Raw genomic sequence first — 27,167 nt, forward strand, 5'->3', positions numbered from 1 at the left:
TCGATATAGCTGTAAACTTAGGCATTCATCTCGGTACTGGAGCAACGTTCGATATGTATGCCCGGCCGCCGATTTCATATTTTCCTTGATGAGCAGCTTTTACTAAAGTACATGTGCACATGGCTTACAAAAACAATTTAGCACTTTAAAGATCGTGTCCGCACATCAATCTTAGTAAACGGAGAGTAGTATACACAGTAGCAGAATTGCGCGCCGTCTTTTACGCTGCGTGCAACTCCTGCCGCGTCGTCTGCTCCATCCTGGGCTGCGCGCGCCACTCGTCGGCAGCTTCGCGTACTAGCACGAACGGCGCCTAACAACGGCGTTTCCCGCGATTGAGCGGGCATAAAAAAATAGAGGAGGCTATGGCCGTACACACACAGCACTTGCTCGGGCGCTTGGGGCGGTGGCGCCGTCTCGTGCCACGCACTCAATACACACACACACACACACACAGGCGCTGGGATGGTGGCGCCATCTCTTGCCACACACTCAATACACATACACAGCAGTTGCTGAAACGTTTCTATACCTAAATAAGAAGCTTATCACACGAAACAAATGATAAGCTCTAGAGTTTTGATACCTGGCTTGTTTGATATAGTCAAACATTAAAAAGCTGACTTCGTTTTCTGTTCCGATTGGCCAGCGGAGTAATACAGGACGCCGCGGACAGCGGCCCAGTGTTAGCAACTGCTGTTTTCTTAAGTTGTATCCTACTATAGTAGGATACAACTTAAAAAAACAGAAGTTGCTAATACTGGGCTGCGGTCCGCGGCGTCCTGTATTACTCCGCTGGCCAATCACAACAGTAAACAAAATGAGCTTTTTAATATTTGACTACATCAAACAATCCACGCATCAAAATTCTAGAGCTCATAATGCTTTTCTTGTGATAAGCTTCTTGTTTACGTAACAAGACACATTTAAGCAATGGACTACTTTTTTGTCGTGGAGGAATTCTATGGGCGAAGGCTGAATGTGGGCGGAGCTTCACTGCAGACTTAAAGGGACACTGAGGAGAGCACTATTAATATATTTTTTATAGCAAAATCCGATAGTTCGGCATGTCATGGCTTTGTTGCCACTTGGCCGGCAGCGAAAAATGCATTTATTTCTAAGAAATTTGGATTAGAAGTTGAAAAGGTTTTTCCCGCCGCTGTGATTCAAACTTATGATTCGGCTATGACGACAGAGGACTAAGTGACGTGAAACATGACGTGATGCAGACTCCGTGATTTCTGGCTGCCAGCAGTGCGGCCTAGCAGCAGCCGAAAAGAAAGCTACCGCCGGCCGCACGTTGAAGGCATCTATCGGCTATTGCGGCCGTCGCTACAGTCGCTTCGCTTACGTTTGCACCGGCGTTTTGCGAGCGTTACGATGGATCTCGTTCTCGAAGTCGTCAACGAAGTTCTCGCAAATAGACACCTTTAGCATACCGTGTACCTTGACACCGCTAGCGGAATACCGGGAGCCCGCCTAACGCCGGCGAGCAGGCGCTGATTGGTCCCGATGCTTCAGGCGAGCGCGTAGCTGCCCGGCACGTGGCGCCATCTGGCGACGTCAAGGAGATTTGCGCATGCATTGGCTGCGCCTCAGTGATTTGTGCTTCTCGTGTCCTAGCGTTGCTAGAACCATTGGTTCCAGCAACACTGTTTTGTTATATGACGTCATGACGCTTGTACTTGCGAGTTTGGCCTGTGGCGGCGATACCTGTATTTTGGTTCTTGCTCTTTTCTACGTTACAAGAGCTTTGTTGTCAGTATGAGTGGCGTTTTTGTAATCAGGAGCTGGTATTCTGTCGATACAAGCCAACTTCAATTTCTCCTCAGTGTCCCTTTAAGTTGTATCCGACTATATAGCAGTCTACCATCTCCGAGTTCACTGCGTTGTTGCTCGTAGAAACAGTGTTGGTGATGAAGTGCACCGACTCAGCCTTGCAAAAGTGCTAAGTCTGCAGAGAAGCTCCGCCCACATTTAGCCTCCGCACACAGAATTCCTCCACAACGAAAAATAATCTGTTGCTTAAATGCTTCTTGTTGTGTAGACAAGAAGTTCAGAAGAAAAAAATTATGAATTCTAATTTTTGATTTCATTTACACTTGCGATTGGCCAGCAAAGTAATACAAGACGCCGCGGACCGTGGCCCAGTGTTAGCAACTGCTGCTTTTATAAGTTGTATCTAGGTGTATCCCAGTATGTGTTACTATAAAAAGGTCCTGTCTGTAAGGTCACTGCATAGGCTTTTACTTACACAGAAAGGCAAATTTAGGAGCCCCTCAGTGATAAAAAAATAATGGTCGAAAAATCTCTGGCCAGTGTTAAAAAAGTGATGGACGATTCAGCGTGGTTAGGCCAAATAGGAATTAGGTGCTCTCGCACTTCGGTCTTTACCTCAGTTTTGATTCAAGGCTCGGTTTATAAGGGCAATGCGATAGCAGTGTGTTCTGGATACATTCCGCATAGATGGAAGTTGATGAAAACGACATTCAAAGCACAGTGTGAAAGACTGGCAGTTAAACACGTGGAATGTTCGGCTGCAGCGATGATGGTCTAATGCAGTGGCCAGTGACGCTGATGTGCTCACGCCGCCATGGGTTCAAAACCCACTCAAGGCCACTGAGAGTCTTTTACCATAAAATGTTATGCATTGCTGGCCATAAAGTCTGCTGGCAGTTTGCCCACAGCCGAGTAGGAAGGTTGTCACCTGCCAAAGGCTTCGGACAGACAAACATCGGCAAAATCTACGGCAAACATCGGCGAAAGTGCTAGTGCACAAAAATTATGACCATGCATTAGGTTTGCAGACTGTTATTGAAATCAATTCCAAATTGCACTTTTGTTCCCCATGCAGCAGCATGCCGCAAAAGTGACACTTCACGCAGTGCATTTGCTGAAAGTGACACTAAGCTTGCTTGCCTAACGCTCGTATAAGGTTCCCTTTGCAGACATACTTTTGTCTGTTCTCCTTTTCTCTTTCACTTTCCTTTCTTGCCTTTCCCCCTTTCCCATGCATGACACAGAAAACGTGACTGCAGAACAGTTAACCTCCTTGCTTTTCTTGCAATAGAATTATAGCTGTCAAACCAAAGCCCTGCCGATGCCCGAGATGAAATATGCTGGTTGATTGAAAGCGGTCATGTAACTTTGTCACATTAACACAGCCCGTTCTGACTAGTCACGAGCTAGCTCACGTAACTGTGAGATGTCATCACAAACTGCCTGCGGCAGGTGGAAAATAATGATTGGTCGAGAGATGTCAAATGATCTTGTGGCGTCACATTTTGCCCAGCTGGTTGTGAGCTATCTAGTTTTTAGACAGGAGCCTAGACAGATTGAAATAAAAAAATCAGAAAAATATGCGATACAGGCACCGTCATAGCATAGCGGATACCTACTACTGCAGCTAGCAGTCCAAATATGGCGGTTGATGAGCCAAAAATCGCAAAGAAACTGATACAAATGCACACAGAAGTTGCAAAAGAAGCTGCTAAGTGAAATGTAATGATATTGCACTCCACTCTTAAGGTGACTTAAGCAACCCCATAGTTTTATACCTGCTCTGCACACCATTCATCACCAATAAACGGGCTATTGAAAACCCTTTTGCTATAGTAGGATACAACTTAAAAAAAAAACAGCAGTTGCAAACACTGGGCCGCGGTCCGCGGCGTCCTGTATTACTCCGCTGGCCAATCGCAACTGTAAACGAAATCAGCTTTTTAATGTTTGATATATCAAACAATCCATGTATCAAAATTCTACAGCTCATAATTTTTTTTCTTGTGATAAGCTTCTTGTTTACGTAACAAGAAGCGTTTAAGCAGCGGACTACTTTTTTGTCGTGGAGGAATTCTGCGCGCGGAGGCTGAATGTGTGCGGAGCTTCACTGCAGATTTAAGTTGTATCCGACTATAGTTAAAACTTGTACATTATTTAATGCAGAAATACGTGCTTTAGGTGTTCAAAAACAACAACGAAAAAGAACATCTGTGAATAAAGTGCGACACGAAGAAAAAGTGTGAAACAAAAATGCACAAAACAGCTTCTGTGACGTACACCCTGTGCATGGTTTACTTTATTGTGCGTTCTCATTTCAATGTTGAGCAACTAGAACTGAGGCCTTTTCAGAAGAGCCACACGAGGAATTCGTGCACTCCAAACTTCTTCTGTTTCCAGCTACGCAATACTACTCCATGCAAGAATGGCACAATTCTCCGTATCAAAAATGCAAGATCCGTGAAGAAATGCTTCAACTAAGACCACCGCTCATAAATGAACCTCTACGAAAGACGAGCTAGAACAGAAGATATATACAGTTATGAGCAATTCAGAAACAACAAAGTTGGAGCATTCATTTAGTGATTAGTCCATAATTATGTGTGACAAGCACAGTTTTTTTCTGTTTTCTAACTGCTTTTCCTCTTGGTGTTTAATATCCACGAAGTCATTCTCAAATTTAATGGCAAAATAACGATCAAATTCGCAATTTAGTGTGAAAAGTTTGTTCTCGCTCATCCTGTACACAACTGTACAGTCATGGACAGAAGTTTGCACGATGTGGATTTGCGGAAAAAAATTAATTTCTGCGCTGCCTTGCAAGACAGATGGCACTCTCCTACCAGATGGAACACACGTCTTCTCACACTCATATGCTTTCAATGACCTGTTGTGTCTAACCGCTCCACAATAATTTTTTTTCCGTGAATTTGCATCCCGTAAACTTCTGTCCACGAGTGTACATTACTGTGCAATGCTTAAAGGGCAGCTTGAGGCATACTTGAGGGCCTTTCACAGAGTTTGAACCCTTCTCCCCCTTTTGTTTAAAGTTGTTTTCTCTACACCACGCAGAATAAGATTCCAGCATTGTCTGGCTTTCTTGCACGAAAATAAAAAGTGTCTTCGTGAACGCTGTCAGAAAAGCTGACAGGTGTAAGCTGATGACACAAGCAACTCTGAGAGGCAGCAAGGCCCAAAACAGAGGAACAAAAATGGCAACTTAAACAAAAGGAATTTCGGTCGTTTTTGGCAGATACAATAAAAGGTAAATTTAGTTTTTGTGACTGTAATGCTTTCAGTGTCAAACACTTGAAATAAGGCATGAAATGATCGTAACTTTGAAAATAAATGTTTGTTTTCAGTTCATGGCCAATCCCATACCCAGGTAGCCATAGGAAAGCTAATAACGGGTCAATGAAATGTCCCATAACTTTCATACAAGAACTGCACCTTCTGAGGGACTCATTACTGATTCCTGGTAAAAGCTATATGACTGTTCTCCATCAAGGAAAGTTCCTCCCTGTCTCCCAATCACACTGACAGCAAGAACTCAACAGCAAAGCTCTTATCAGTTGGTCATGCCCTGCAAAGTACTAGAGATAATACAGAAGGAAAATTCGACAGAATAACATGACAGATCTCTACAGGCTATCCCTCAAACTTCATTGAACTTGTTCTCTTTGTAACTTTTCTTTGCAACACAGCTGAACATAGCCATCTGGACCCTCCCAACAACACTGTCCCGGCTTAGGTGTTCTCTAACTGTAACCCAGTAGCCGACCGATTTTTTAGACTCCAATAACTCGGACTTGCATGATATTTCAGACTTTAATGCTGGCTTTTCTCGGTACACTGACAGCTTTCAAGTTCACCAATTTTTCAGAATGTTTGATTCTTTGGATCACTTTTCGGGTCCTACCAAACCCGATGAATCAGTCGGCAACTGTATTCCAGCAGAGGTGAGCTCCGTCGTCTACTGCCGTGTGTGATGCCCTCTGACACCACCTGGTCATGCAATATTCAGAGTTCTCCCTTCATATTCTATGACTAGACTTCCAAGACCTGTCACCTAAGGCTCCTTCTAATTTTTCTCAACATATGCAAAAAAGGAGAGGACTTACAAAAGAAGGGGGATGGCATGTTTCAGCAGTGTTATGAAAAAAAGCTACACCTTCACAAATGTGCCTACAGCATTTATCGTGGTTGCTAAATTTATCATGAAGGTTTTGCACTGATGTTACGGCAACCACTACACTAGGGCGCCAAAAATGCAGTGTTAGCCTAGCACCGTTTTTTATCTTAGTCCGAAATAGCACCCGTGGAGCCATTGAGGAGTCTGACAAAGGACATCATGATGATAAGAGCAAGTTGCAAGACATTAACCTTTCGGATGAATGACAGATGAACCTTTAAGGGCTTACACGTAGGCCAGCTGAGATTATTACTTTTATAAAGTCACAAAGTTTCATTCTCATATGACAATGACAGTAGCACTAGTGCCCCAGTGAGTCAATGAAACAAATTACCTAATCTTACTCAATGCAAAAAAGTCAGCAAATCTGCCAGTTTTCAAGGAGCCATTAATGTCAGTAACAAGTATTTAAACACCAAAAGTACATTTGTGCTTCACAGTTTCATGGAATTATTGGCGCAGCATCCGTCTTCATCAATCAACGTTTTTAGGCACTTGTGTCTCATGCTGCGAAACAATGGCAACAAAACAAGAAATCATTTTTTTTGCATCACAAATCAAAAGAATGAACATTCAAGAGCATTATAATTACTCCAACTTCACTTTTGTAAGAAAGGGCCTCCAGTAAAGTTTTGATTCAAAAACATGCACAAGCTTGACGTCACTTGAGTCCTTACACTGTTTAGGCAACTGAAACAACACTTCCATCACACAAAACAATCATGACAACACCATGGAAGTTATACTACACGTGAAATTTTCTTAGCTTACAACCAGTTCTGGTGCAATCATTGAAAACTATTCATTCACAATCCAAACCATTCAAAATCCACGATATCATGATCTGCTTTGCGACTACAGAACAACAGTGCAAAGCTCTTGCATTAAAAAAAATTGCAATTATCGTAATTCATCACACTACAATCATGCCACAAATGGGTGCAGAGTTTGCGTAAAAAGTTCTGCCTACAGTTCACACAGTGGATGACATCGTAACAATTGCACAATGACACAGACACAAAGCTGTCTCTAAGATACAACATTATCACCCTAACAGCATTCATGGTTTTTTGTACAGAACTTAAGAGTGCTAAACCCCAAAAACACACTCAAAGCTTTGAACCACCAAACATTGATATCCTAGAACATAATAACTAAAAATAAAAAACAATGGCAGCGTAATAATCAACAAGTAAAACTCAATATTCACCTCACGGACAGCTCTCCACATTGATCTGAACGTTAACCCTAACTTTCAGGCAATGTTCCACCAGTAGAGACACTTCTGCAGTTGAGAAAACGTAGATGCAACGAGTAATAACAAAACACTGTATATATACGCAACACGCTAACAATTTTTTGCTTGGTAACAGACCAGACCCAAGGCTGCAAGCTTCTTACATTTTATGGCAGACACTACAACAACGGCAAGCACGAAATGAACAAACGCGTCATCCTACTCAGCACCAGCACATTTTCGTTAGATTTTCGCTCGACAAAAGATAGAAACACAAACTTAAAATTCGTCCGCTGTCACATCGCTCAATAAATTTGTAAATTTCCGATGAAAATCATCATTTTTGCGGAGAGCAACAGCAAACTCACTGCAGGACAAATAGCCACTCGATTCATCAGCGAAGAGTGAATAAAAATACAGCAGAACCTCGACGATACGATTCCGGTTCGCACGAATTTGTAAAATTCCCAGGCTGAAGTGCGACTGCGAACAATGTGCAGAATTCGGATGTTCTGAACACTCCCGAGTGCCCGCACACTATGGATGATATGGAAGTGTAAGCCGTGTCCGCACTCTTATAGACCACAAGTAGTTAGTGGCGGTTCACGTATGTAAATGAATCCCGTTAGCCGTGTAAACACATGTACGTGAATGCATCTCCCGTGCTTTCTCTAGTTCGTTTTGGATGATACGAATAATTTTCTCGAGCCCGTGAGATTCGTATCATCGAGATTCCACCGAGTCCTCTTGATTTGTCAGAGCACAGTAAATACAATATCCAGTCAATTCGCTTCTGCAAGGTAATTACAACACCCTCTCGATTCACCCATTCTGGGTAAGCACAATACCCTCTTGATTCATCGCCGCACAGCAAAGACAATACCTGCTTGATTCACCAGCTCACAGCATTGTCATGCATCCCTGATCTTTCATCTTGAGGCCTACAACAGCTGCACAAAATACGAACGAGCACTTCTTTTCAAGAGACCAGCCCAGCATTTGTGGCTACAAGCGATGCAAACCAATTCCGGTATCTGGACAGAAAGACAGCTGACTCGGGCCTAACAACTTGCTGACACTGACCGTACATTGTTCGCTGCTCAAGCTTCAAGCAACCTCAAAGGCATTTTCCCTGTATCGCAGACAAGTGGACAAACGTGCATATCGGCCGTGTCTTCCAGATGCTACGACTTGTCCTTCCTGATCAACTGGTAGGCATCCTTTGTAAACAGGTACGTCAGACCCGACAGCACTGTTGTACTTGCAGTCAGGTACCTGCAAGAAAAAAATTTTAAAAAATGAATTACCGCAGTATGTTCCCATACGGAGGCCTAAAATCAATGAGCCTGCTGTAGCATCAATTAAAGTATATCATTCAAATCGAATTACGAAAAAATCAAGTGGTTACCATTACTTTCTTGCAATGTGTGTATAAGCGCGCTACTATACAATCGCAAAGCCAGCAGCTTGAGGCAAGTGAAGAGAAAAAAAGGCGATAAAACAGTACCCCTGTGTACGACCCACTGACTGGTGACTTTGCGCACACCCGCATGCACACTGGTGGTCTGGCGCAGCCAGGAGAGTAAGATGTGTAAGCAAAGGTTTTTACATATATATATATTATATACACCCAAATAATAAATTAGGGGTGCGCAACATATGCGAGTAATTGCGGTACCTCAAAGTGGAGCTAACTAGCCTATCAATAGCAGCATTCTTTTTCTGCCTTTCAAGTGTGACGTGCACCTTTGAGAAAAAAATAAAACACATGCACCATATTTATCCGAATCTAATGCAACCACGATTGTTACGCGAGGCTTAACTTAGCGGCTTCGAAACAGGAAAAGAAAAATTGTGTGAATGTAATGCAAGAAACAAGAACTGAAAGTTGGGTAGAATTTTGTGAACAAATGTTCCTCAAAAACCGGCTTTTCTGTGGCTCAACTTGGGAAGGCATGGCCCCCTCAGAGCCTTGGCATGATAAGGCAGTTGCTACCGCCATTACTGCATGAAGGTTTCAAGTGCCACTTTCTCAAGAAAGCCAGGAAAAATACTCAGGGATAAGACTGATAAAAAAAAGATAAGCATGGGGTCCAGCAGTGTTATCAACGCATCCACCGCGTTATCACCCGCGTTATCACCCGCGTTATCACCCGCGTTATCACCCGCGTTATCACCCGCGTTATCACCCGCGTTATCACCCGCGTTATCACCCGCGTTATCACCCGCGTTATCACCCGCGTTATCACCCGCGTTATCACCCGCGTTATCACCCGCGTTATCACCCGCGCATCCACTGTGTGGTTTAGGGGCCTGGTCGTGAAAAAGAAACTTCTCTGTCACTCAGCTGCACAGCTAGTCATACCTACGCACAGCCAGCAACTGTTCTAACAGCACTTAAGCAAGCTGTCGTGTTAAAGCACACAGCTGTCGAAAAATTGTGCGGCCGCATGTGAGTTTGACATCATCGAAAAGTTCATCAGATACTGACACCGAGGCAAGCAGCAACAGTGTCTTTATGCATGCAATAGCAAGGTCGAGCTTTCCATACACCCAAAGCAGATTACCGCTGTTAATGCGTGACATCGGTGGTGTTGTGGATGTCGAGGGTGTGTGCCGAATTTGATGAAATGAAATGAGGGCCTTTACACCTTATGTGTTTAATCACACTTTACTCAGGATGAAGTGTGAAATTCACGCTCAATACTTGGTTAAAAAGCTCGCGTTACGTTTCAGTAAATAAGGTATGTGATTCCTTGATTGCTCACAGTCCTCTGGTGCTTCAATAATGGAATCTTCAACTATTGTGCCACTTTTTAATAAACCTTGTAACACGCCTGTAAGAAAAATAGCCATCAGTGTTTAGCATTGCAAACTTCACTAATTGCCTCTCTTGAGGCATGTATACACTACTTAAGAGGAAAAAAAAATATTTTTCCGAAGAGCAATAGCACATGGCGCCTGAACGGTCAAAAGTTGACGCAGAAACGTGCGCCACATCAAGTTAAGCTCCTTGGACTTTCACTGCAGCGAGGTATTATAAGACACTGGGTAGCATGAAAGCGAAACCACTGCTAAAGCGATGGTTTCAGAACATGACCCTGGCTGCCAGCCTTCCAAGCAGCACAGACTCACCAGAAGGCGTGCAAGGCACTGTGGTCCACAAAGCCAAAGACGGGGGCAGCTAAGGTGGCCGCCACTAGACCCAGCTGCACGGCTGTGTTGGCCTGCGTCAGGAACAGCACGAAAACCAGGCCACCATCAGGCGAGAAACAGAGCGCCCACAAGTCAACAACACAACCTCTTGACTCCACTTACCTATCAAACCTGAAAACATTTGGTTATGTTTCACAAATTTCCAGTTCAATACAGTATTTGATACAGTAAGCCTTGTTTGTGCTGAGGCCCAACATTTTATAGTAGTGTGCATACATAGGAACATAGTAAGCCTCGTTTGCGTTTGCTGTTTGTTTGTTGTTTGTGTAGTGCGAATATGTAAGAACGTGTAAGAATTATTGTACAGCACGAGATTTAATGCAATATAGCAAATGAAAACACCGGATTTACTCGCATATAGCTTGACCTAGTTTCCAAAAATAACTCTGTCAAAACCCCGGGGCCGACCAACATGTGAATCAACTTTAAAGATATGTGCGATCCCGGCTAGAAGTGCAGAAAAGAAAGAAGGACAACCAGACATTTGATCCTGCATTCTGCAGAAGCTTCAATTTCTTTTTGAAAGAATCACACTAAAGAGTCTGAGATAAGCCTGATTGGACTATAAGCATGTTCTTCCACAGAGCCGACCATGTGGATTCACACGGTTGTTGCTTTGTTGTTCAATGAATTACTGCGCTGATATATGATGTCAGAGATGCTAAAGACGTTGACATTCTCTGCTAAACTTCAGCAGATCAAAATAAAAATGTGGCACCCTGCTTCTTTCCACACGTGCTCCTCAGAATGAAGCCTCAATGAATTCATGACGCTACCACAGCTGCAATGTGTTATGCATTTCCAGACACCTTACTCATATGTTGGCAGCTCAGAGCCTGCATTAACTCACACTTAATCTGCCTGCACCTGCTAGTGTAAAACTGCAGGGGGCTGGCAGGTGCAAGGAGAGCAACCACAGATTAACTAGTCATGACAATGGATTATTATGACAAAAGGAGCAGATTTTCAGTTCGAAGGCGAACAGGTGTCTGCCAGAAACGCAGCTGAGGCAGCTACGTGGTTTGCCTCATCACGACATTAGAGCAGTTGTAATAAAGGTTGGTTGGTCCAAGTGAGAAGATTCATTTCTTTATCAAAGGAGGAAAATCTAGTGCACATTACAATCAAGTAAAAAATCATTGTACTTTTTTTTCTCAACTTGAAAAACGGATGAGCATTACAATCAAGGGCGCGTTAGAATAGGGTAAATATGGTATACAGTTGAACCTCGATATAACGAACCTCGATAGAACGAAGTTCGCGATGCAACAAACTTTTTTTGTTTCAGTTTCTTGCTTCCATTGAAATGCATGTGTTTTTTCCCTCGATTTAACGAAGTGGTTTCGCGCCGCAGTTTCGATGCAACGAAGTTTTCGGGAGTACAGAAAAACTATTTTGGAAGAACTTTGTAAAATAAATTCAAATTTTATTTCGTAAAAACGTTTTTGTAGAGGAAAATATTTCCCCACTGCGGCGCCCTGGGCGCACAGACGTGTGAATAGTGCCCTTCTATCGTTTCCACGTCTAGAGCAACGTTGTCAATCCAATCCAATCCAAGCCTAGAGCGTCTCGCTGTCGTTGGCACGAGAAGGCACGCTGCCGCAGCGTGGTGCTCTTTTCTGCAACAATGAGTGGTGCGCCCCGGAAGAGAAAAGTGCTTTCTCTTGATCTTAAAGTGAAGATGATCCTGATCCAGACGCGGCGGTTGCGTTTCGACGGAGGCGAAATGCAAGGCGCCTGTGTACAGTAAAAGCTCGGTAATTCGATACTGACGGGACCGCGAAAAATTGTCGAGTTATCCGAATGTTGAATTATCGAATGAACAACAAAAAACAGTTTGCCGCAACAGGACGTCCCTTTATTTGGCAAAGAAATCTGTTCTCTCCGTTTGCTTTTTCGAGCGAATTTGAGCGACTACGATAGCTCTAACAGCTGCCAGCTGCTCCGCGGCACACGCACAGTCAGGGATTTGTTCACAGAAGTCCTCCCGCACGGGCAAGGCTTCTGCGGCTTGTTTCACCGTGCACTTCGGCATTTGGGACAACTGCTCACAATCGTCACCTTCCGACGAATAGTCGTTGTCAGCGCCTGTCACTGCAATTATTTCATCCTCGGTCAGCTGACAGGACACAAAGGCGAGGCGCGCAGGCACTGCGCGCTACCCACTCGAAATCAGCGCGGGGAGGAGGTGAAGCAAGCGCGGCTTCGGCCGCTTATCTTTTTCAGCCAGCGTCCGCTTCGGTGGACGCGGTTGCTGCTGCGACGCGCGTCTTATCTTTTCTCTTTATCTTTCCTCTGATCTTTTAACTCTCCTCTATCTGCACGCGGCAGCGGTGGTGGCTCGGCTGAGCCAGTAGGCAGGCCCGTGCAATTTCCTTTCACCCTTCTCTCAGTCGCAACAAAACAGCAACAAGCAGCGCAGTAAACACGCTGAGAAAGCGTGCAATTACCAAAAAAGGCGCCGCCTTATAACCGCGATCGTAGCAGCAAGAACACGCGGAAACGACGACACACGCCAAAACGAGACTTGCTGTCGATAGGGTTGAGCGGACGACACCAACACGACTGCTGAGACAAAGCAAAGCACGAAAAAAAAAGACGCCAGTCGCTTCGGCCGCCGCTAACCTCGCTTCCCTCGCCCTCACTGCTGACGACGATGACCATACGGATGGCCTATCAGCCGTACAGTAACGCCGCTCGTGGTAGTTTTTTTTTTCTTTTTGCTCTCGGCACATCGGCTTGGCGGGCTGCGGAGTGAAGTCGAATTAACCGACGCACGGCAAAATTTGTTCGAATTAACGAGTTTCGCCCCATAGACTCCTATGTATAATTGTAGGGACCTCGCGTGCGCGTCGAATTATCCGATTTTCCGAATTAACTGGGGTCGAATTAACGAGCTTTCACTGTATTGCGTGACGCAACGCAGGTTAAACCGCATGTGGTCGTAATTTTCAAAGCCCTCCGCTACGCCCTGTTCGGTGAAGTTAGTCGACAGTCAGTAAATCGCGCCCCAAACCACATCCGCTCCGCAAAGCCAGCCTAACCACCTGTGCCATTTTGCGGGGCCTCCTATTTGCACGTCCCATTCCCATCAGCCCCCGCGAGAGCACGTGATGGATCGCAGTGTTGCTTGACGCCAATAATGGATTTCCGCGCCGCTCGGTTTCGTTTTCGGTGATGCCGCACGCTTCGTGGCATGTCTTCGCAGCAACACGCGAAGCTCGCTTTAATTTTTCAATGGCGGCATTTATCTCCATCTCTTAGTCAAGATTTCGCGGTGCCCGCAATTTGCTGAGAAAACAATGCAAGGTAATGGGTAACAAAATGCACGGCTCCGCGGGGAGCTGCTCGGCTCTACAGAAAATTTCAACTGAAGCAATATTTTGAGATTTCCAATTTCGAGGTAACGAAGCTTGATTGAACTACTAATGCTGCTCTATTTGCTTGTCGTTTCTTCTAAAATCGGTTGTAATATCGTCACGAACGCACGTGAGCGGGATAAAACAGAATAACAATGTTATTTGAATGCACAATTTCATTAGCGGCACTGAAGGACAAAAACCTCGATGCAACGAAGTTCGCGATATAACGAAGTTTTCCCCCGAAACGTACTGCTTCGTTATATCGAGGTTCAACTGTACATATATAAAAAACATTTCTACTCATTCTTTCCTGGTTTCTAAAGTTGGAAGGCTAGCCTATTTAATTTAAGGACCAACATGAAAGTAAACATGGCAGACGTTGCCCCATAACACAAGGCCGATACTACGGCCCCAAAACAACACCCAAAGTCCTGCCCACCTGCCCTTGCTGCAGCTGACAGCCACCCACCCAAGCACTACACCCCTCACCAAGCACCACAGGCCACGAGGGACTACAGGGAAACGAGAGGGCACATGCTCGAGCTGGAGGCATCATAATCAGAGCGGGGCCACACATCGTGCCCACTTTTAACCCTCTACCTTCCAGGTATAACGAACGGCTCGAGTTTCAGCGCCTTCAAGTGAGCAGGGTGTGTTGCTGGGAAAGTTGGTTTGACATCCTGAACATGCAGCACTGACAAGCGAGGGACAAAGGAGAGACGACACACACAGGGTGCTGATGACACTTCCCTCCACCCTCTTAGGAAATTGGACACCCCAGGGGCCGTCTCTTGGCCGCAGATACAGAAGAACACATTTTCTCACCTCAACAGACTACATCTTATACACCCAACATTATACACTGACCCATTTCCCTGGTGCCAGGACTGCCCTACACTCTTCCACATTTCTCAGGGATGTGGGGCTAAACAAAACACTCTACAGACAGAAAGTACGTCTTTTGAGCGGTGGGAGGCGCTGCTGCCCAGCGACAGCCTGGAGGACCAGCGGGCCCCCACTCAACAGCTCCACAGGGCAGCTCAAGCCTGTGGAGCCCTGGAATGAGGACCCCACGCATAAGCTCGCACAACTCCCCTGCTCTTTACCGTATTTTCCAGTGTATAAGACGCGGCTTTTTTTCAAAAATCTTGCTGGTGCGTCCTATACAAGGGTGCGTCTTATATCCGAATTTCTCGGCTTTTTTTTGTGAGTTTAGAAATTACTCAGGTTCACGTTGAAGCTTTTTTCACCGGAAAATTATCGCTACCAATAACGCTGTTGTAACACGGCTATAATACGGGGACCGCCATGCGCAACTTTTTTAGGTGAACTTTATCATGAAACGGCAGGGATGATGACTTCCGGGATCATAAACACGCGGCCGTTTCGGAGGCCCCAAGCAAAAGTAATGTGAAATGCCAAAAAGACGGCGACAATCGCGCTTTTCGCCATTGTCAAGACAAGCCGGCATTTTTTTTTAGTCTCCCTTTGCAACTTTGTTTGCTCTGTGTACGTAGTATGTGCATTGTGCCAAGAGAATGTTTCAGCTGCATTGCCTCCAGAAAGGGGCAAACTTTTTGATAGCGCATCCGAAGATGAAGACTTCGAAGTTTTTAAGTGAAAATAAAATGTTGTTATGGACATAAGGAGAGTTCTTTCGTTTTTTTTTTGCTAAAACGTGGGCGTGTATGGCATGAGTGTTGCCTTATCGATCACTTAGCGTTGCTTAAGAACTCACAGGTACGGTGCATTTCACGATGGTCGCACAAGCATGTTTAATTAAGCCTCACTAGCCTAACTGGGTAAATTGGGGTGCGTCTTATACACGGGTGCGTCTTATATGCCAACTTTTCAAATAACAGCCTGCATATATGGCAGGTGCGTCTTATACAAGGGTGCGTCTTATACACCGGAAAATACGGTAATAAAGTTTTCCCTCATCCTCCTCCTCATAGCCTCAGCACTTTTCATCTCGGCCTCTGCCCATCCTTCATTATACATTTCTCACCCTTTTCCCTCTAAGAGGCCATTAGTTACCATCTTAGTGAACCTCAAGACCTGCTCAAGTTCATATTTTCATCTTCACCTCGGATCACACAAACAACTAACACCTGTTCCCTAACCTTCAGCTTTTTCTTCCTCTAACTCCTTTACCGACAATTAAGAATTGGGCTGCGCGTCTTACCAGCATGTGCCAAGATCAGTGTTACTTGTTAAGAGCGCACTCGTGTTATCAACCGCTGACCTTGTCACACAAACACTAAGGAGTTGATTTTTAGATCGAGGGGAATGTTCTCAATGTATAGCTGCCTAATCTTAAGCTCTATCTGTTGGTTAATTACACTGCTCAAGCACTACAATTTCACCTTCCTGACCTATGCTATAAGTTTGTGCAAGCTGATATAACTAAAATTATCTATGCTATAAGTTTGTGCAAGCTGATATAGCTAAAATGATTTCCTCATCGAACTAATTGAAATGGCGTCAGTTCCGCATACAAGAGATCGTCACCATGACACAAAGAGCGCACACAATTCCCGTGGAAGCCAGCCAGAAGGTACCGCTCACTCACCTTGCTGATGGTAGTGGGCGAGAACTTGACCGTCGCCAGAGTGACGTCGAAGAACCTCAGGAACGTTTTCTGTGGAAGGGACAACACCAGTTTAGCAATTCAGCCACCACGAAAAGCCAACGTTCTCCCCACCACTCGTGAAAGCAAATAGCCCAGAAAAAACCTTTCATTTAAACCTCTAGATAGAAAGTACCCAACAATTTGAGGATAACACATGAAACGAAGTACACATTGCATGAAGCTGGTTTTGGCCAAGTTGAATCCTTCGCTGGTAAGCACCAAGAGCACTGGAAAGGCACGGAGAGATCAGTCCTTTCTTCCATGCTTCTCAACCCTTACAGCAATTCAGAATCAGACTTATATGCAATGGTTACAAGTAACTGATTATTTATTTACAGTCAAGCCCACTTATAGCAATATTCAAGTGCCATGGAAATACCATTGTTATAACAGGGTTGTGCCGAAAAAAAAAGAAAGGATGACAAACTTCAGAGCATTTATTGACAGTAAATACCCAGAGGGGTTTGATTGTTCTAATGCCTGTAAAAGCTCGTTAAATCGAACTTCAGGGAACCGGAACAATGTTCACCGTTCACCGATGACCAAAGCACCGCCACCACTGCGCCACCGGGAGCTTTGCGCACCTCCACGTCACAGGAATCAAGCCGGCTTTTTGGAAGCTATTCTTATGGGAAATTCAAGAAGCATGCAGAACCAAGGGTGCGGTGACAGCTGACAAGAGAAAAACCGCGCTGGCTGCATGCACGCGCGCTGCACTGACTGATTAGGGGTACGCATGGCGTGCGTAGCCAATGCAGCAATGCAGCAGCTCTCCTGACGCGATGACGCCTGCCTCTTTTGCTTTCATGGCATTGCTGCGCCAGCTTAGTCCATTGGTCGGCCCCACACATGCACGCTTTTGTGTTGTAAGCATGGTTTTGCTGGTGTGGTTGTAGCATTTCCTTGTATTTTTCTGTAATGGTTGACACTCAATTACCAGATTTAATTGCTATAACCAATAATGTGCCTTGACAGCATTGCTATAAGCAGTTTATTTTACCATAGAACACATGGCAAAGCTGATGGTGCCATGACCGACCATTGTTATATCCGATATATTGTTATAACCAGTATTGTTATAAGTGGACTTGACTGTATTTATTTACACATACCTTACAGGCCTCCAGAGAGGCATTGTGTAAGGGTGGTCAAATACAGAAGTTTGTGTAAAACAGTTAGAAATAAAAAGCCTCGTAAAAGTTCAGCAAAACAGACAAAAACAAGTGAGTACAGGTAACATATCGTAGTTCACAAAAATTGGTTAAGGTACAAGGCTACTATTCGTCATGAAACACAAATGAGTGAAATGCACAAAGAGTTACACAAAAGCAAAAGAAAACATTTCAGGCACACATGAGGATGGCTGAGCAAGAACAGAACCAATGAGGCAAAAGTCTCAAGCAGCTGAAAACGAAGCTATATGAATCGTGGTTATATAAATGATGTGCTAAGCGTTATCAACGAAGTGTCTGAGTAGATGTCTGCCAAAGGTGTCATGATTACGCTGCAGGGCGATGCAATCCGGAAGATCGTTCCAGAGGCAGATTTTCTTCAAATTTTGTAATGCATTGATTACCTTTTGACAAGTGTAACATTCTCTGTATTCCAATTACTTTTTTACGAACTGATTACTACTAATCTGTTACATTTTTTTTCTTAAATAACTTGTAACCTGCGGTGCAGCTTCGAGAACCTGAACTCGATGGCAAAAGCTGGTGTAGCACTGAATTCCCGAGCGCTTGCATGACAGCGGTGGCTGTGGAAAGGCCGAGTGCAAAGGATGTCCACGCATGAAAACTTGAGCAGCCTTCATTTGACTAGCCCCTTATTCAGCGCTCCGCATTTCACTGCAATGGCACAAAGGAATGACATGTTTAAGTGAGCTTGGGATTTTGTCCCCTCAGAGCTTGAACAGTGAAGCATGGCAGTTTAAGTAACTTCGGGGTGGCATGCAAAGTTTTCGCATGTTAAAGCAACGCACTTCCCTCTGGCACATACCTATATCGAGATACTCTTCAGTGTGGCTTCTGATGTGTTCACAAGAAAACGTGGCAAATGGCAAAAAAAACTAGAAATAACTGCAGGTGAAAAGCCAACCTATGTGCAGCAACATACTGCAGATCAAGCAAGCCACACTGGCTCATTCATGTCCATGTATATTTGTGCTATGCTGATAAAAAAACCGGGTGAAAAATAACGTAATAGTAATTGATTACCTCCCCGCAATAGTTCAGTTACCTTTCATGAGGTGTAATTGACCAGTGCAATTGGTAATTCACGTGAAGTAATGCAACACTTGTCATTGGCTACTTTCTTTATGCAACGTGTACAAGACTGTACAGAATGCACCTATATTTTAAACGACATGGCGATGAGCGTGATTCTCAATTATGCCACATCCAAGTTGCACTTCATAAAAATTTCGATTAGCATTTCTGGCACAAGTTCTCAACAGCTCCATATCTAGTGCTCACAGAATTGAGTCCGCATCACATTGCCTCAAGTGGAAAATGAACTTCCCAACATGATCGGTCCTACAGTGGCAATAGCAATGGCAAAAGTAACCGAAATCTTTGTCACATTTCGGATGCTTAAACCACTTGCACCAAAGCAATACAGAGAAGCCACAACGGTGGATGGCTGCTACTGCATTTCAGCCCACGTCGATTATATTGTCGTGCCCTATATTAGGCCCACTTGTATCTTTTCACACGTGCGGCTGGTCACTAAAAGTATTAAACCACTAGAATTTGAGAAAATTTTAAACTTAGTAGCTGGGAAATCGTGTTATCCAGGAAGGTACGGTATTTACTCGCACAATGATCGCACTTTTTTTTTTAAATTGACGCAAATTTAGGGGTGCGATCATTATGCAGAATAAATCTTTTACTAAATATTTTTGAGCTCTGAAAACGCGAACAAGTTGCAGGCAGACAACCCTTGTCACACGGGCGTGCTACCTGCGGTTACTCCGCTAAATGCGGTTACTGCGAATCTGAGCTCGGCGGTCACGGCTTACGTCGTTAACCGAGAAGGTAGAGTGCGAAAAGCACACGAGCTGGCCCGCTTCAAGAACGTACTTTCTTCGCACTAAATCACGTTCCAAGGGCAGTGCATCAAAATAGGCAGTGTGTATAGTGCTTCGCGATGGCGCTTTTATGCAGCCTCCAATTTCGTCCGATGGCGAAGCAACAGCTTATAACAGCAATGTATGCGGGGCTCGAGCTGCGCATTTTACCGCCGTTACGCCGAAAAATGTCCGGTCCCTGCCGCATCATTGATGTACTTAGGTGACGCGTTCGCAGCGCTCGGAGCACTGGATTCAGCCCGCTTACCCCAAAGGTGCCGCCCGCGAACGCGGAGGACGACGGCGCTCTGTGCTCCCTAGTCGTCGCTAGGCCTAACTTGTTTTGTATCGAAGCCGCATTGGATGGCGCTTTTAAATTGACCAACGCTATAATGAATGTTCTACTTGTGCTGCTGCTTTACTGACAACCTAATTGTTTCATATTAAAAGAAATATAAACGTTTGATTTCAGCGACACCTTAGTAGCGGAGCTGGCATGCAAGCAGATCAGGTCACTCACGCTGCAACGGCGGCAGCTGCTACGTGGCTGCGAACTTAAAACTAGCTTGTATCACAGTTATTACTCCTACCAGCAACTCGGTAGAGGCCAGCGATCCTCAAGGAGGATTCATTTTTGACATTCCCATATCCCAGGGCTTATTATTTACGAGAACAAGAAAGTTTAGCCAGATCACCACATCACTTAATTCGTTACACCGCGACCCAGAACGGTAGCGAACCTTCCGACAACGGTGAACCGTGATTCGACATAACCACAGTTAAGTTTGGTATTCGCGATTAAGCATAACTACATTCAGACTGCCCGTGTGACCACAGGTCAACCAACATGCGGCTGCCGCTGTAATGCTGACAGAGCAAGATTGACAGATGGCACGTGCCGATGACCATCTTGCAGATGACAGATAACGTGCAGATGACAAGTACGATTATCATCTGCTAGACTCGACATCGTCAACAAATTGCAGCGGCAAATTCGGGGTGCGATCATTACGCGGGGAATAAAATAAATTGAATTTTGTTAACAAATTTTGGGGGTGCGATCATTACGCACGTGCGATTATTATGCGAGTAGATACGGTATTAACCGGGAGAAAAATAGTGCAATTCTATAGGACATTTTGAACGCCTGTGATTTTGAGCGTATCAACCGAAAAATTGTATGAACCGGGAATGTATCAACTGTATTTCAGAGGGTTTCAGTGATAGTTAACCCAGCTTTCGTGGCTAGTAATAGTGGCAAAGTTTAACAATGCATCCCGTACAGGGTGCAACGTGAGCACTGAACCAGTGCGGCCCTGGTGCAAGCTTTGCACTCACCGGTGCAGGCAGGGAGGTGTACCGGATGTAGCTCGCACAGCCCAAGATGGTGGCGTCCCGGGTGACAATGAGCGCAGTCAGGGGAGCTGCACCACAGAGAGAATAAAGGCAGGTTCAGCGAGAAAGGGCTCCTGCCAGCCTAAGAGTCGTCACATCAATCATAAAGCAGACAAAGACCCAAGTGCAAACTTTACTGTAATTCGAACCATAGCACAAAAGGCCAAACACGTTTAATACATGAACAGGCACCGAAAAATGTCACTGTCAAGCAAAGGAACCAACGCACAGTGGCAAGGTAATACATAGCTCGGCAGCAAAAAAAGCAAAGCTTTGTGAAAGAAGCATGTGCAATGTACATCTGCTGTCAAAAGATTATGGAAAGCAACTTCGGCAAAAAAAAATCTAATTTCTTTGCATTCAAGGTGCATTGCTCAGGATTTAATAGTGCACTCTGTAAATAACTCATTCAAAATTACGCAGTGCCACATGCAAAGGTGGCGATGAAATGCAAAGGATTGATTAGTGCAAAACTTCAAGCGGAAAATGGAAGTTTTTTTCATCACCATTTGATTCAAAGTCGTGGGTGAATGACAGAGATGATTGCATAATCACTGCTTCAAAGTGTATGGTGGTGTTTATGGTTTATAGGGGGTTTAATGTCCCAAAGCGACTGAGGCTATAAAGGACGCCGTAGTGAAGGGCTCCACAAATTTCGACCACCTGGGGGTCTTCGACGTGCACTGACATCGCAGAGTACACGGGCCTCTAGAATTTCGCCTCCATCAAAATTCGACTGCCGCGGCCAGGATCGAACCCATGTCTTTCGGTTCAGCAGCTGAGCACCATAACCACTGAGCCACTGCGGTTTTCTTATACAAAGAGCCCATGGTGGTGATAGCGGTACTTCTTTTTTGCCTTTTTTTCAGCTTATAAAAGCTGCATTATAAGGGGAACTAGATTCTCTGTCCCTACATTGCAGTATTCTATCAGCACATGTCTTAATGACAAAAGGTTTAGATTAGCTGAAGAAATTGAAGTGTGAAAATAGTAAGCATCTTTTTTTTATTTAATATGCACACTGCAACGGGAGTGAATTTACGGGCAACTCAAGTCCCAAACACTGTGCCATCACAAGAAAAGGAAGGTGGGAACAAGTGGACCACAGTTTTGCTCGAAAAAATCCCCCAGAATGTTCTGCTTCACTCGTACAGAACAGAAGGGTGGATGGGTGGACGGGTGGTGGCACTCACTGGGGATGAGTCCGGCCACCGTGAGGCTGAGGAAGAGGGTGGCCACCAGGCACTTGTCCGCCAGTGGGTCCACCACGGTGCCCAGCATGCTCTGCTGGGAAGGGAAGGAACGCGCCACCCAGCCGTCCAGCTGAAAACAGACAACCAAAAAGCACCGTCTACACATCGATTCAAGAGCCAGAAGCCTCACTGATAACACCCTGAATGTCAAACAATGCAAAAACTAGCCTACAGAGAAGTAACATTCCAGCCAAATGCTCCACACACACGCTAATGAGAAGTCACTTGCAACCATATGCAGTGGGTCTCACTCTAATGTCTGTCAGCTCTGCACCAATAACACACAACACACACGACTACTCTGCACTAGGAAGCTGCAGACAGAAGCACCATCAATGAGCTAGCTTGCTTTGCATGCTTTGTCAAGACTGCACAACTGCTCCGTTGTGGCTTTCCGATACCTAAAAGGCTCCTCAAGGGTAAAAAGAGGCAACAGAGAGGCCAGCGAGCTTTCCACATAACGACTCAATTAGTCACCACATTTGCAAGCAATATCTGCCACTACATTTTCAACAAATCACCTACTTCATAAACATCAGACATCTTTGAAAAGTGAGAGCATTTCTTTTCAGTACACCGCACATTAACCCGTAAGAGTGCGGCATGCACAATCGACGTGCAGGGTTCATTTCTTGAAGTGCACTGGACAAAAGGAGTGTCTTAGCAATGTTGCTGCAAGGCACGGCTAATACGGCATTACGCTCACCAGGCTACACGGCTGTGCAGGACAAGGATACCACAAAGGATTTATATTCCAATGTTGCGCACAAACTCACTATGTGGTGTCCGAAGCATTATACAGGAGATTGTTTGTTTGTTTGTTTATGGGGTTTGACGTCCCAAAGCGACTAAGGCTATGAGAGACGCCATAGTGAGGGGCTACGAAATAATTTCGACTACCTGGGGTTCTTTAACGTGCACTGACATCGCACAGTACACGGGCCTCTAGAATTTCTCCTCCAAAGAAATTCAGCCGCCGCGGCCGGGATCGAACCCGCGTCTTTCGGGCCAGCAGCCGAGCACCATAACCACTGAGCCACCGCGGCGGCGTAGCATCAACAATGTTTACTTGCAGCAGAGAAAAGAAACTATAGAGAAACTGCAAAACCACAGCTTCATCACACTGAGCATTTAGGGGCAGTACAACAACACAATCAACTAAATACAAGATATACCGCAACATAAGCAGGAAAAAAAAAACAGCAACAGCAAAATCCCATAAAGAAGTTCTCTCCCAGCTGCAAGACTTGCAGAGATTTTAGACAACTATACAGCAGCGCATCACACGGATGCAGTTGATGTAATACCAGCTGCCACTACTGCTGTGATAATGTCTTTCCACCGGCCATGCGTGTACGTAACTGAGTGACAGAAACCGCAAGACACTTGGCTCACTACACAGTTGCAAGATCATTTCCAATGAACAAAACTGCAGTAGAACCAAAAAGAAACTCCACTACACAACAAATATTCTTGCCCATTCCCTTAGAAAACAGTCAAAAATAACAATGGCACACCATAGTCTAGCCTCAGCGTTGCATGTCTCTGACCATTGAAAAAATGGCCATTATACGCACAACGATAATCAGTACACAGGGCCCTCACTGCAATATACCAGCCAGCAAAGCTCAAGCCCAAAAACCACAGTACTGACAAGCACCCACTAACATGCATGAATGACCTGATTAACGGCAAATTTTCGAGTCACAAAATTTCAGGACTTTGCAGTTTTTCATGCCTCTTAACTAACCAGGTGCTGCATTTTGAAAACCACCTCAAGGTGGATGTTCTAACTTTGGTCCCTCGAAAGACTGATCCCTTGAGGGATTCATGGTGCTCACTGAGTGGTTGAAGCAGTGGAAGTGGTCGGGGCTCTCAGGCGAGCAGCTGCATCATCTGCGCCCGGGGCATCCGTGGGTTAACGTATGGCAAAAAATTGGTAGACTGGTTTTTGAGGAACGGAAATGGCACAGTATCTGTCTCACATATCTCGGTGGACACCTGAACCACGCTGTAAGGGAAAGAAGGTAGGAGTGAAAGAGAGAGAGAGGTGCCGTAGTGGAGGTCTCGGGAGTAATTTCGACCACCTGGGGATCTTTAGCGTGCACTGACATCGCACAGCACATGGGCGCCTCTTGCGTTTCCCCTCCATCGAAACGCGGCCGCCACGGTCGGGTTCGTACCCGGGTACTCCGGCTCGGTAGACGAGCGCCTTAACCACTAAGCCACTGCAGCGGGTTCACGTATAGTGCCATGGGTTTGCAAACTGTTTTTTTTTTAACTGAGGTACATAAAACTGAGAATTTCATGTCCGAATAAAATCATCACCACCCTGATAAAATATGCCAGGTGATATAATGTTGCTCACTGCCAAATAAAATAAAATTTCGGGCCATTGTTTTTGGTTTCTGCTGTTACGCAAGTATGGCAACATTTGAGTGACTAAGACGCAAGTGACTGTTTTGAAAATAGCACATCTCCAAGATCCTTGACATCGCAGCCCGTCTGCTGTGCCAGATGTCATACAGCAAGAAATAGGGTCACCAAATGAATCCCATTTCGACAGTTGCGCGCACCGCTCCACAGCTGGTTTAATGCGGCTTTGCGGTGTAAGTGAGAGCCACATTTTCTTCCACCACTTTGCTGAGTGCTTTGAGGAATCAAACCCTGACAAAATCCAAGTCAGGCTATGTGCCTTCCACAGAGGACTGTACCCCCACTTTGTTTATTCTGCAGTAGAGCTTCCAGAAATCCATGCTGAACTCCAGGGACAACAACAACAACAAAAAAAAGGCTGGGTTGCAACGTGGCTTGAACCTAGTTATACAAGCGAAAGCTCTGTTAAGCATGGTCTCCACTGCCTCAAATCAAATTTCAAGGTCAAAGTCAAGGATCAAAGTCAGTTACCCGATGGTCATAATCATATGATCACGTGGTCACCATAGCTTGGGCCATACCACCACGCAGTTAAGTTCAGTTTGACCTTGCGAGACACTGAAGGTCATTGTCAATGTGGTACCCACTGTCTCAAACCAAATATCAAGGTCAAGGTGAAAGGTAAGGTACCCAATGGTCCTAGCCATATGACCACGTGGTTATACTACCATAGCTTGGGCAGTACCATCACACTTAAAGTTAAGTTTGGTTTGAACTTGTGAGGCACTGAAGGTCACTGCCTCATCCACATCAAAATCAGAAGTTGTACCCCGAGGAGTAGATGTCTCGCTCTTAAATTGGCAGCTATGTGCAACAAATGACTCAGCAAACAAACCAACTCCATGGGTAAATTCACCACAAAGCTCAGAAGCTCAGGAATGCATTTTGCAAATTGCGCAATCTATTTTTTCATCACCCTATGTGAACAACATATGTGCACCAAAACTAAAAATTGTGCACAAACAGGGCTAAAATAAAAAAAGCAACAAATATTTGTTCTGTGCAAGAAAAAGATTGAAAATTGGTTTTTGAGGAAAGGAAATAGTGCAGTACTTGTCTCGCACCTTGGTGGACACCTGGACAGCACCATAATGAAACAGATAAAGAAGGGAGTGAAAGAAGAAAGGAAGAAAATAGTGCTGTAGTGGAGGGCTCAACATACACTGACATCCCACAGCTCAGGGTGCCTTTTGCATTTCCCCTCCATCAAAACCCAAAAGGCGCCCGTGTGCTGTGGGATGTCAGTGCACATTAAAGATCCCCAGGCGGTCGAAATTAGTAAGGAGCAGAAAACTTCCATTTCGCTCCATTAGTTAAGTGGGCTCCTTAATTTTCAAATAATTTTACAAATGGCTCTATTCCAAGGCAAATGCTTCAAAGCTCATCCTGTTTGTCGACAAAACCTTTGAATGTATGCACAGGCATTTTTCATGTCCTGTACGCAGCCGTGCACTGATGACTATTCATTGCAAGGCTACAAAGGATGGCAGTACAAAGAAAATTTTCCGGTGCTCACCACGTCGGTGACTCCAGCAGCGGCGAACAGGACCAGGGCGGCGGTGTAACCCTCGGTGACCACCAGGTACCCCAGGACGGGACTAGAGCAGAGCCGGGCCATCGACAGGGCATTGGGTATCGTCAGGATGTTCTCACGCTGCCATTGTGAATGTTTCATGCAAACAAGGAGATCCAAAGAAAAGAGGGCAATCACAAGAATCGTTAAGACCGGTATGTGTGCTCTCTAAGGTCCAACACATCTGAAACAATGTTCCAAGTTCTCCCATCAAACAGATAACGACATAACGGTGCTGATGTCGCTGAGTAAAACTTGCAGTTGGGCAATTGGTGTACTTCTTGGGGAAAAAAAGAGCGCAACACAGGTCCCACACAAGAAATTTCTTTCGTGTGTTGCATTTTCTTTCAATAAGGGAGCACAGACAAGTACAGCACAGATTTGGACGTAAGTTTCCCGGGATAGGGCCGCTGCATGTGAGGTAATATTCGGGTAGCTGATAATCTGTGGGATAGGGTGGCTGTAGCTGTTGTAATTGTGGTCATAAATGGAAAAGGCTTTTATCCCGCAAAAGACATAACTTAGTTGATAACAGTGATGACGATACCCCACCAATCTGCAGCAGTGCACTGAAAATGCATGCGAACAGTTGCAACCTTGCTCTTGCAGCATTGATTCCTAGTCCCAAATGCAAGACTTCCACTACAATTCAACAAAGCTATGTACTCTGTGAGACATTTGAATACACATCCTATGAATGATACTAGAGACTGGACACGTTAAGACTTCATTGCTATAAGACAACACGAGAACAGCAAATTTAGTTCAGCATGGACTCTGAACACGTATTAAAACCGGCAATATTGCTCTTGGAAGTGTTCGCAGCTTTATAATTACTCTTGAATCTCAGTGCACTGTTGATGAACACGCAGTTGACCACTCTTAGTGTCGTTAAAAATTTTCTTTTTTTCCACTGCCCTTGAGGTGTTAAACACAGCCAAAAGATCAAACAATCACCATTGCAAGTTTCACAGTGGAAACCCAACATTCTTGAAATTTTGAGTCTTCCAGCTAGCTGTGATGAG

The 27,167-nt window shown here is 44.9% G+C and overlaps 1 protein-coding gene across 1 annotated transcript in view; it reads right to left on the reverse strand.

Annotated features, from left to right (window-relative positions):
- Nucleotides 1-4,020: 4,020 nt before the first annotated feature.
- Nucleotides 4,021-27,167, reverse strand: part of CLS (cardiolipin synthase) — a 29,954-nt gene continuing 6,807 nt past the window's right edge. The window contains exons 2-7 of the mRNA XM_089558589.1: nucleotides 26,086-26,223; nucleotides 22,074-22,203; nucleotides 20,824-20,909; nucleotides 16,359-16,427; nucleotides 10,344-10,435; nucleotides 4,021-8,483 (exon numbers count right to left, since the gene is read on the reverse strand). Coding sequence (XP_089414715.1) covers nucleotides 8,393-8,483; nucleotides 10,344-10,435; nucleotides 16,359-16,427; nucleotides 20,824-20,909; nucleotides 22,074-22,203; nucleotides 26,086-26,223 — 606 coding nt within the window. The 3' untranslated portion in view covers nucleotides 4,021-8,392. The remainder of the gene's footprint in view (nucleotides 8,484-10,343; nucleotides 10,436-16,358; nucleotides 16,428-20,823; nucleotides 20,910-22,073; nucleotides 22,204-26,085; nucleotides 26,224-27,167) is intronic.

This window comes from Amblyomma mixtum, chromosome 8, assembly GCF_055824585.1.
Source record: "Amblyomma mixtum isolate Tamu chromosome 8, ASM5582458v1, whole genome shotgun sequence".
Classification (NCBI taxonomy): Eukaryota; Metazoa; Arthropoda; class Arachnida; order Ixodida; family Ixodidae; genus Amblyomma; species Amblyomma mixtum.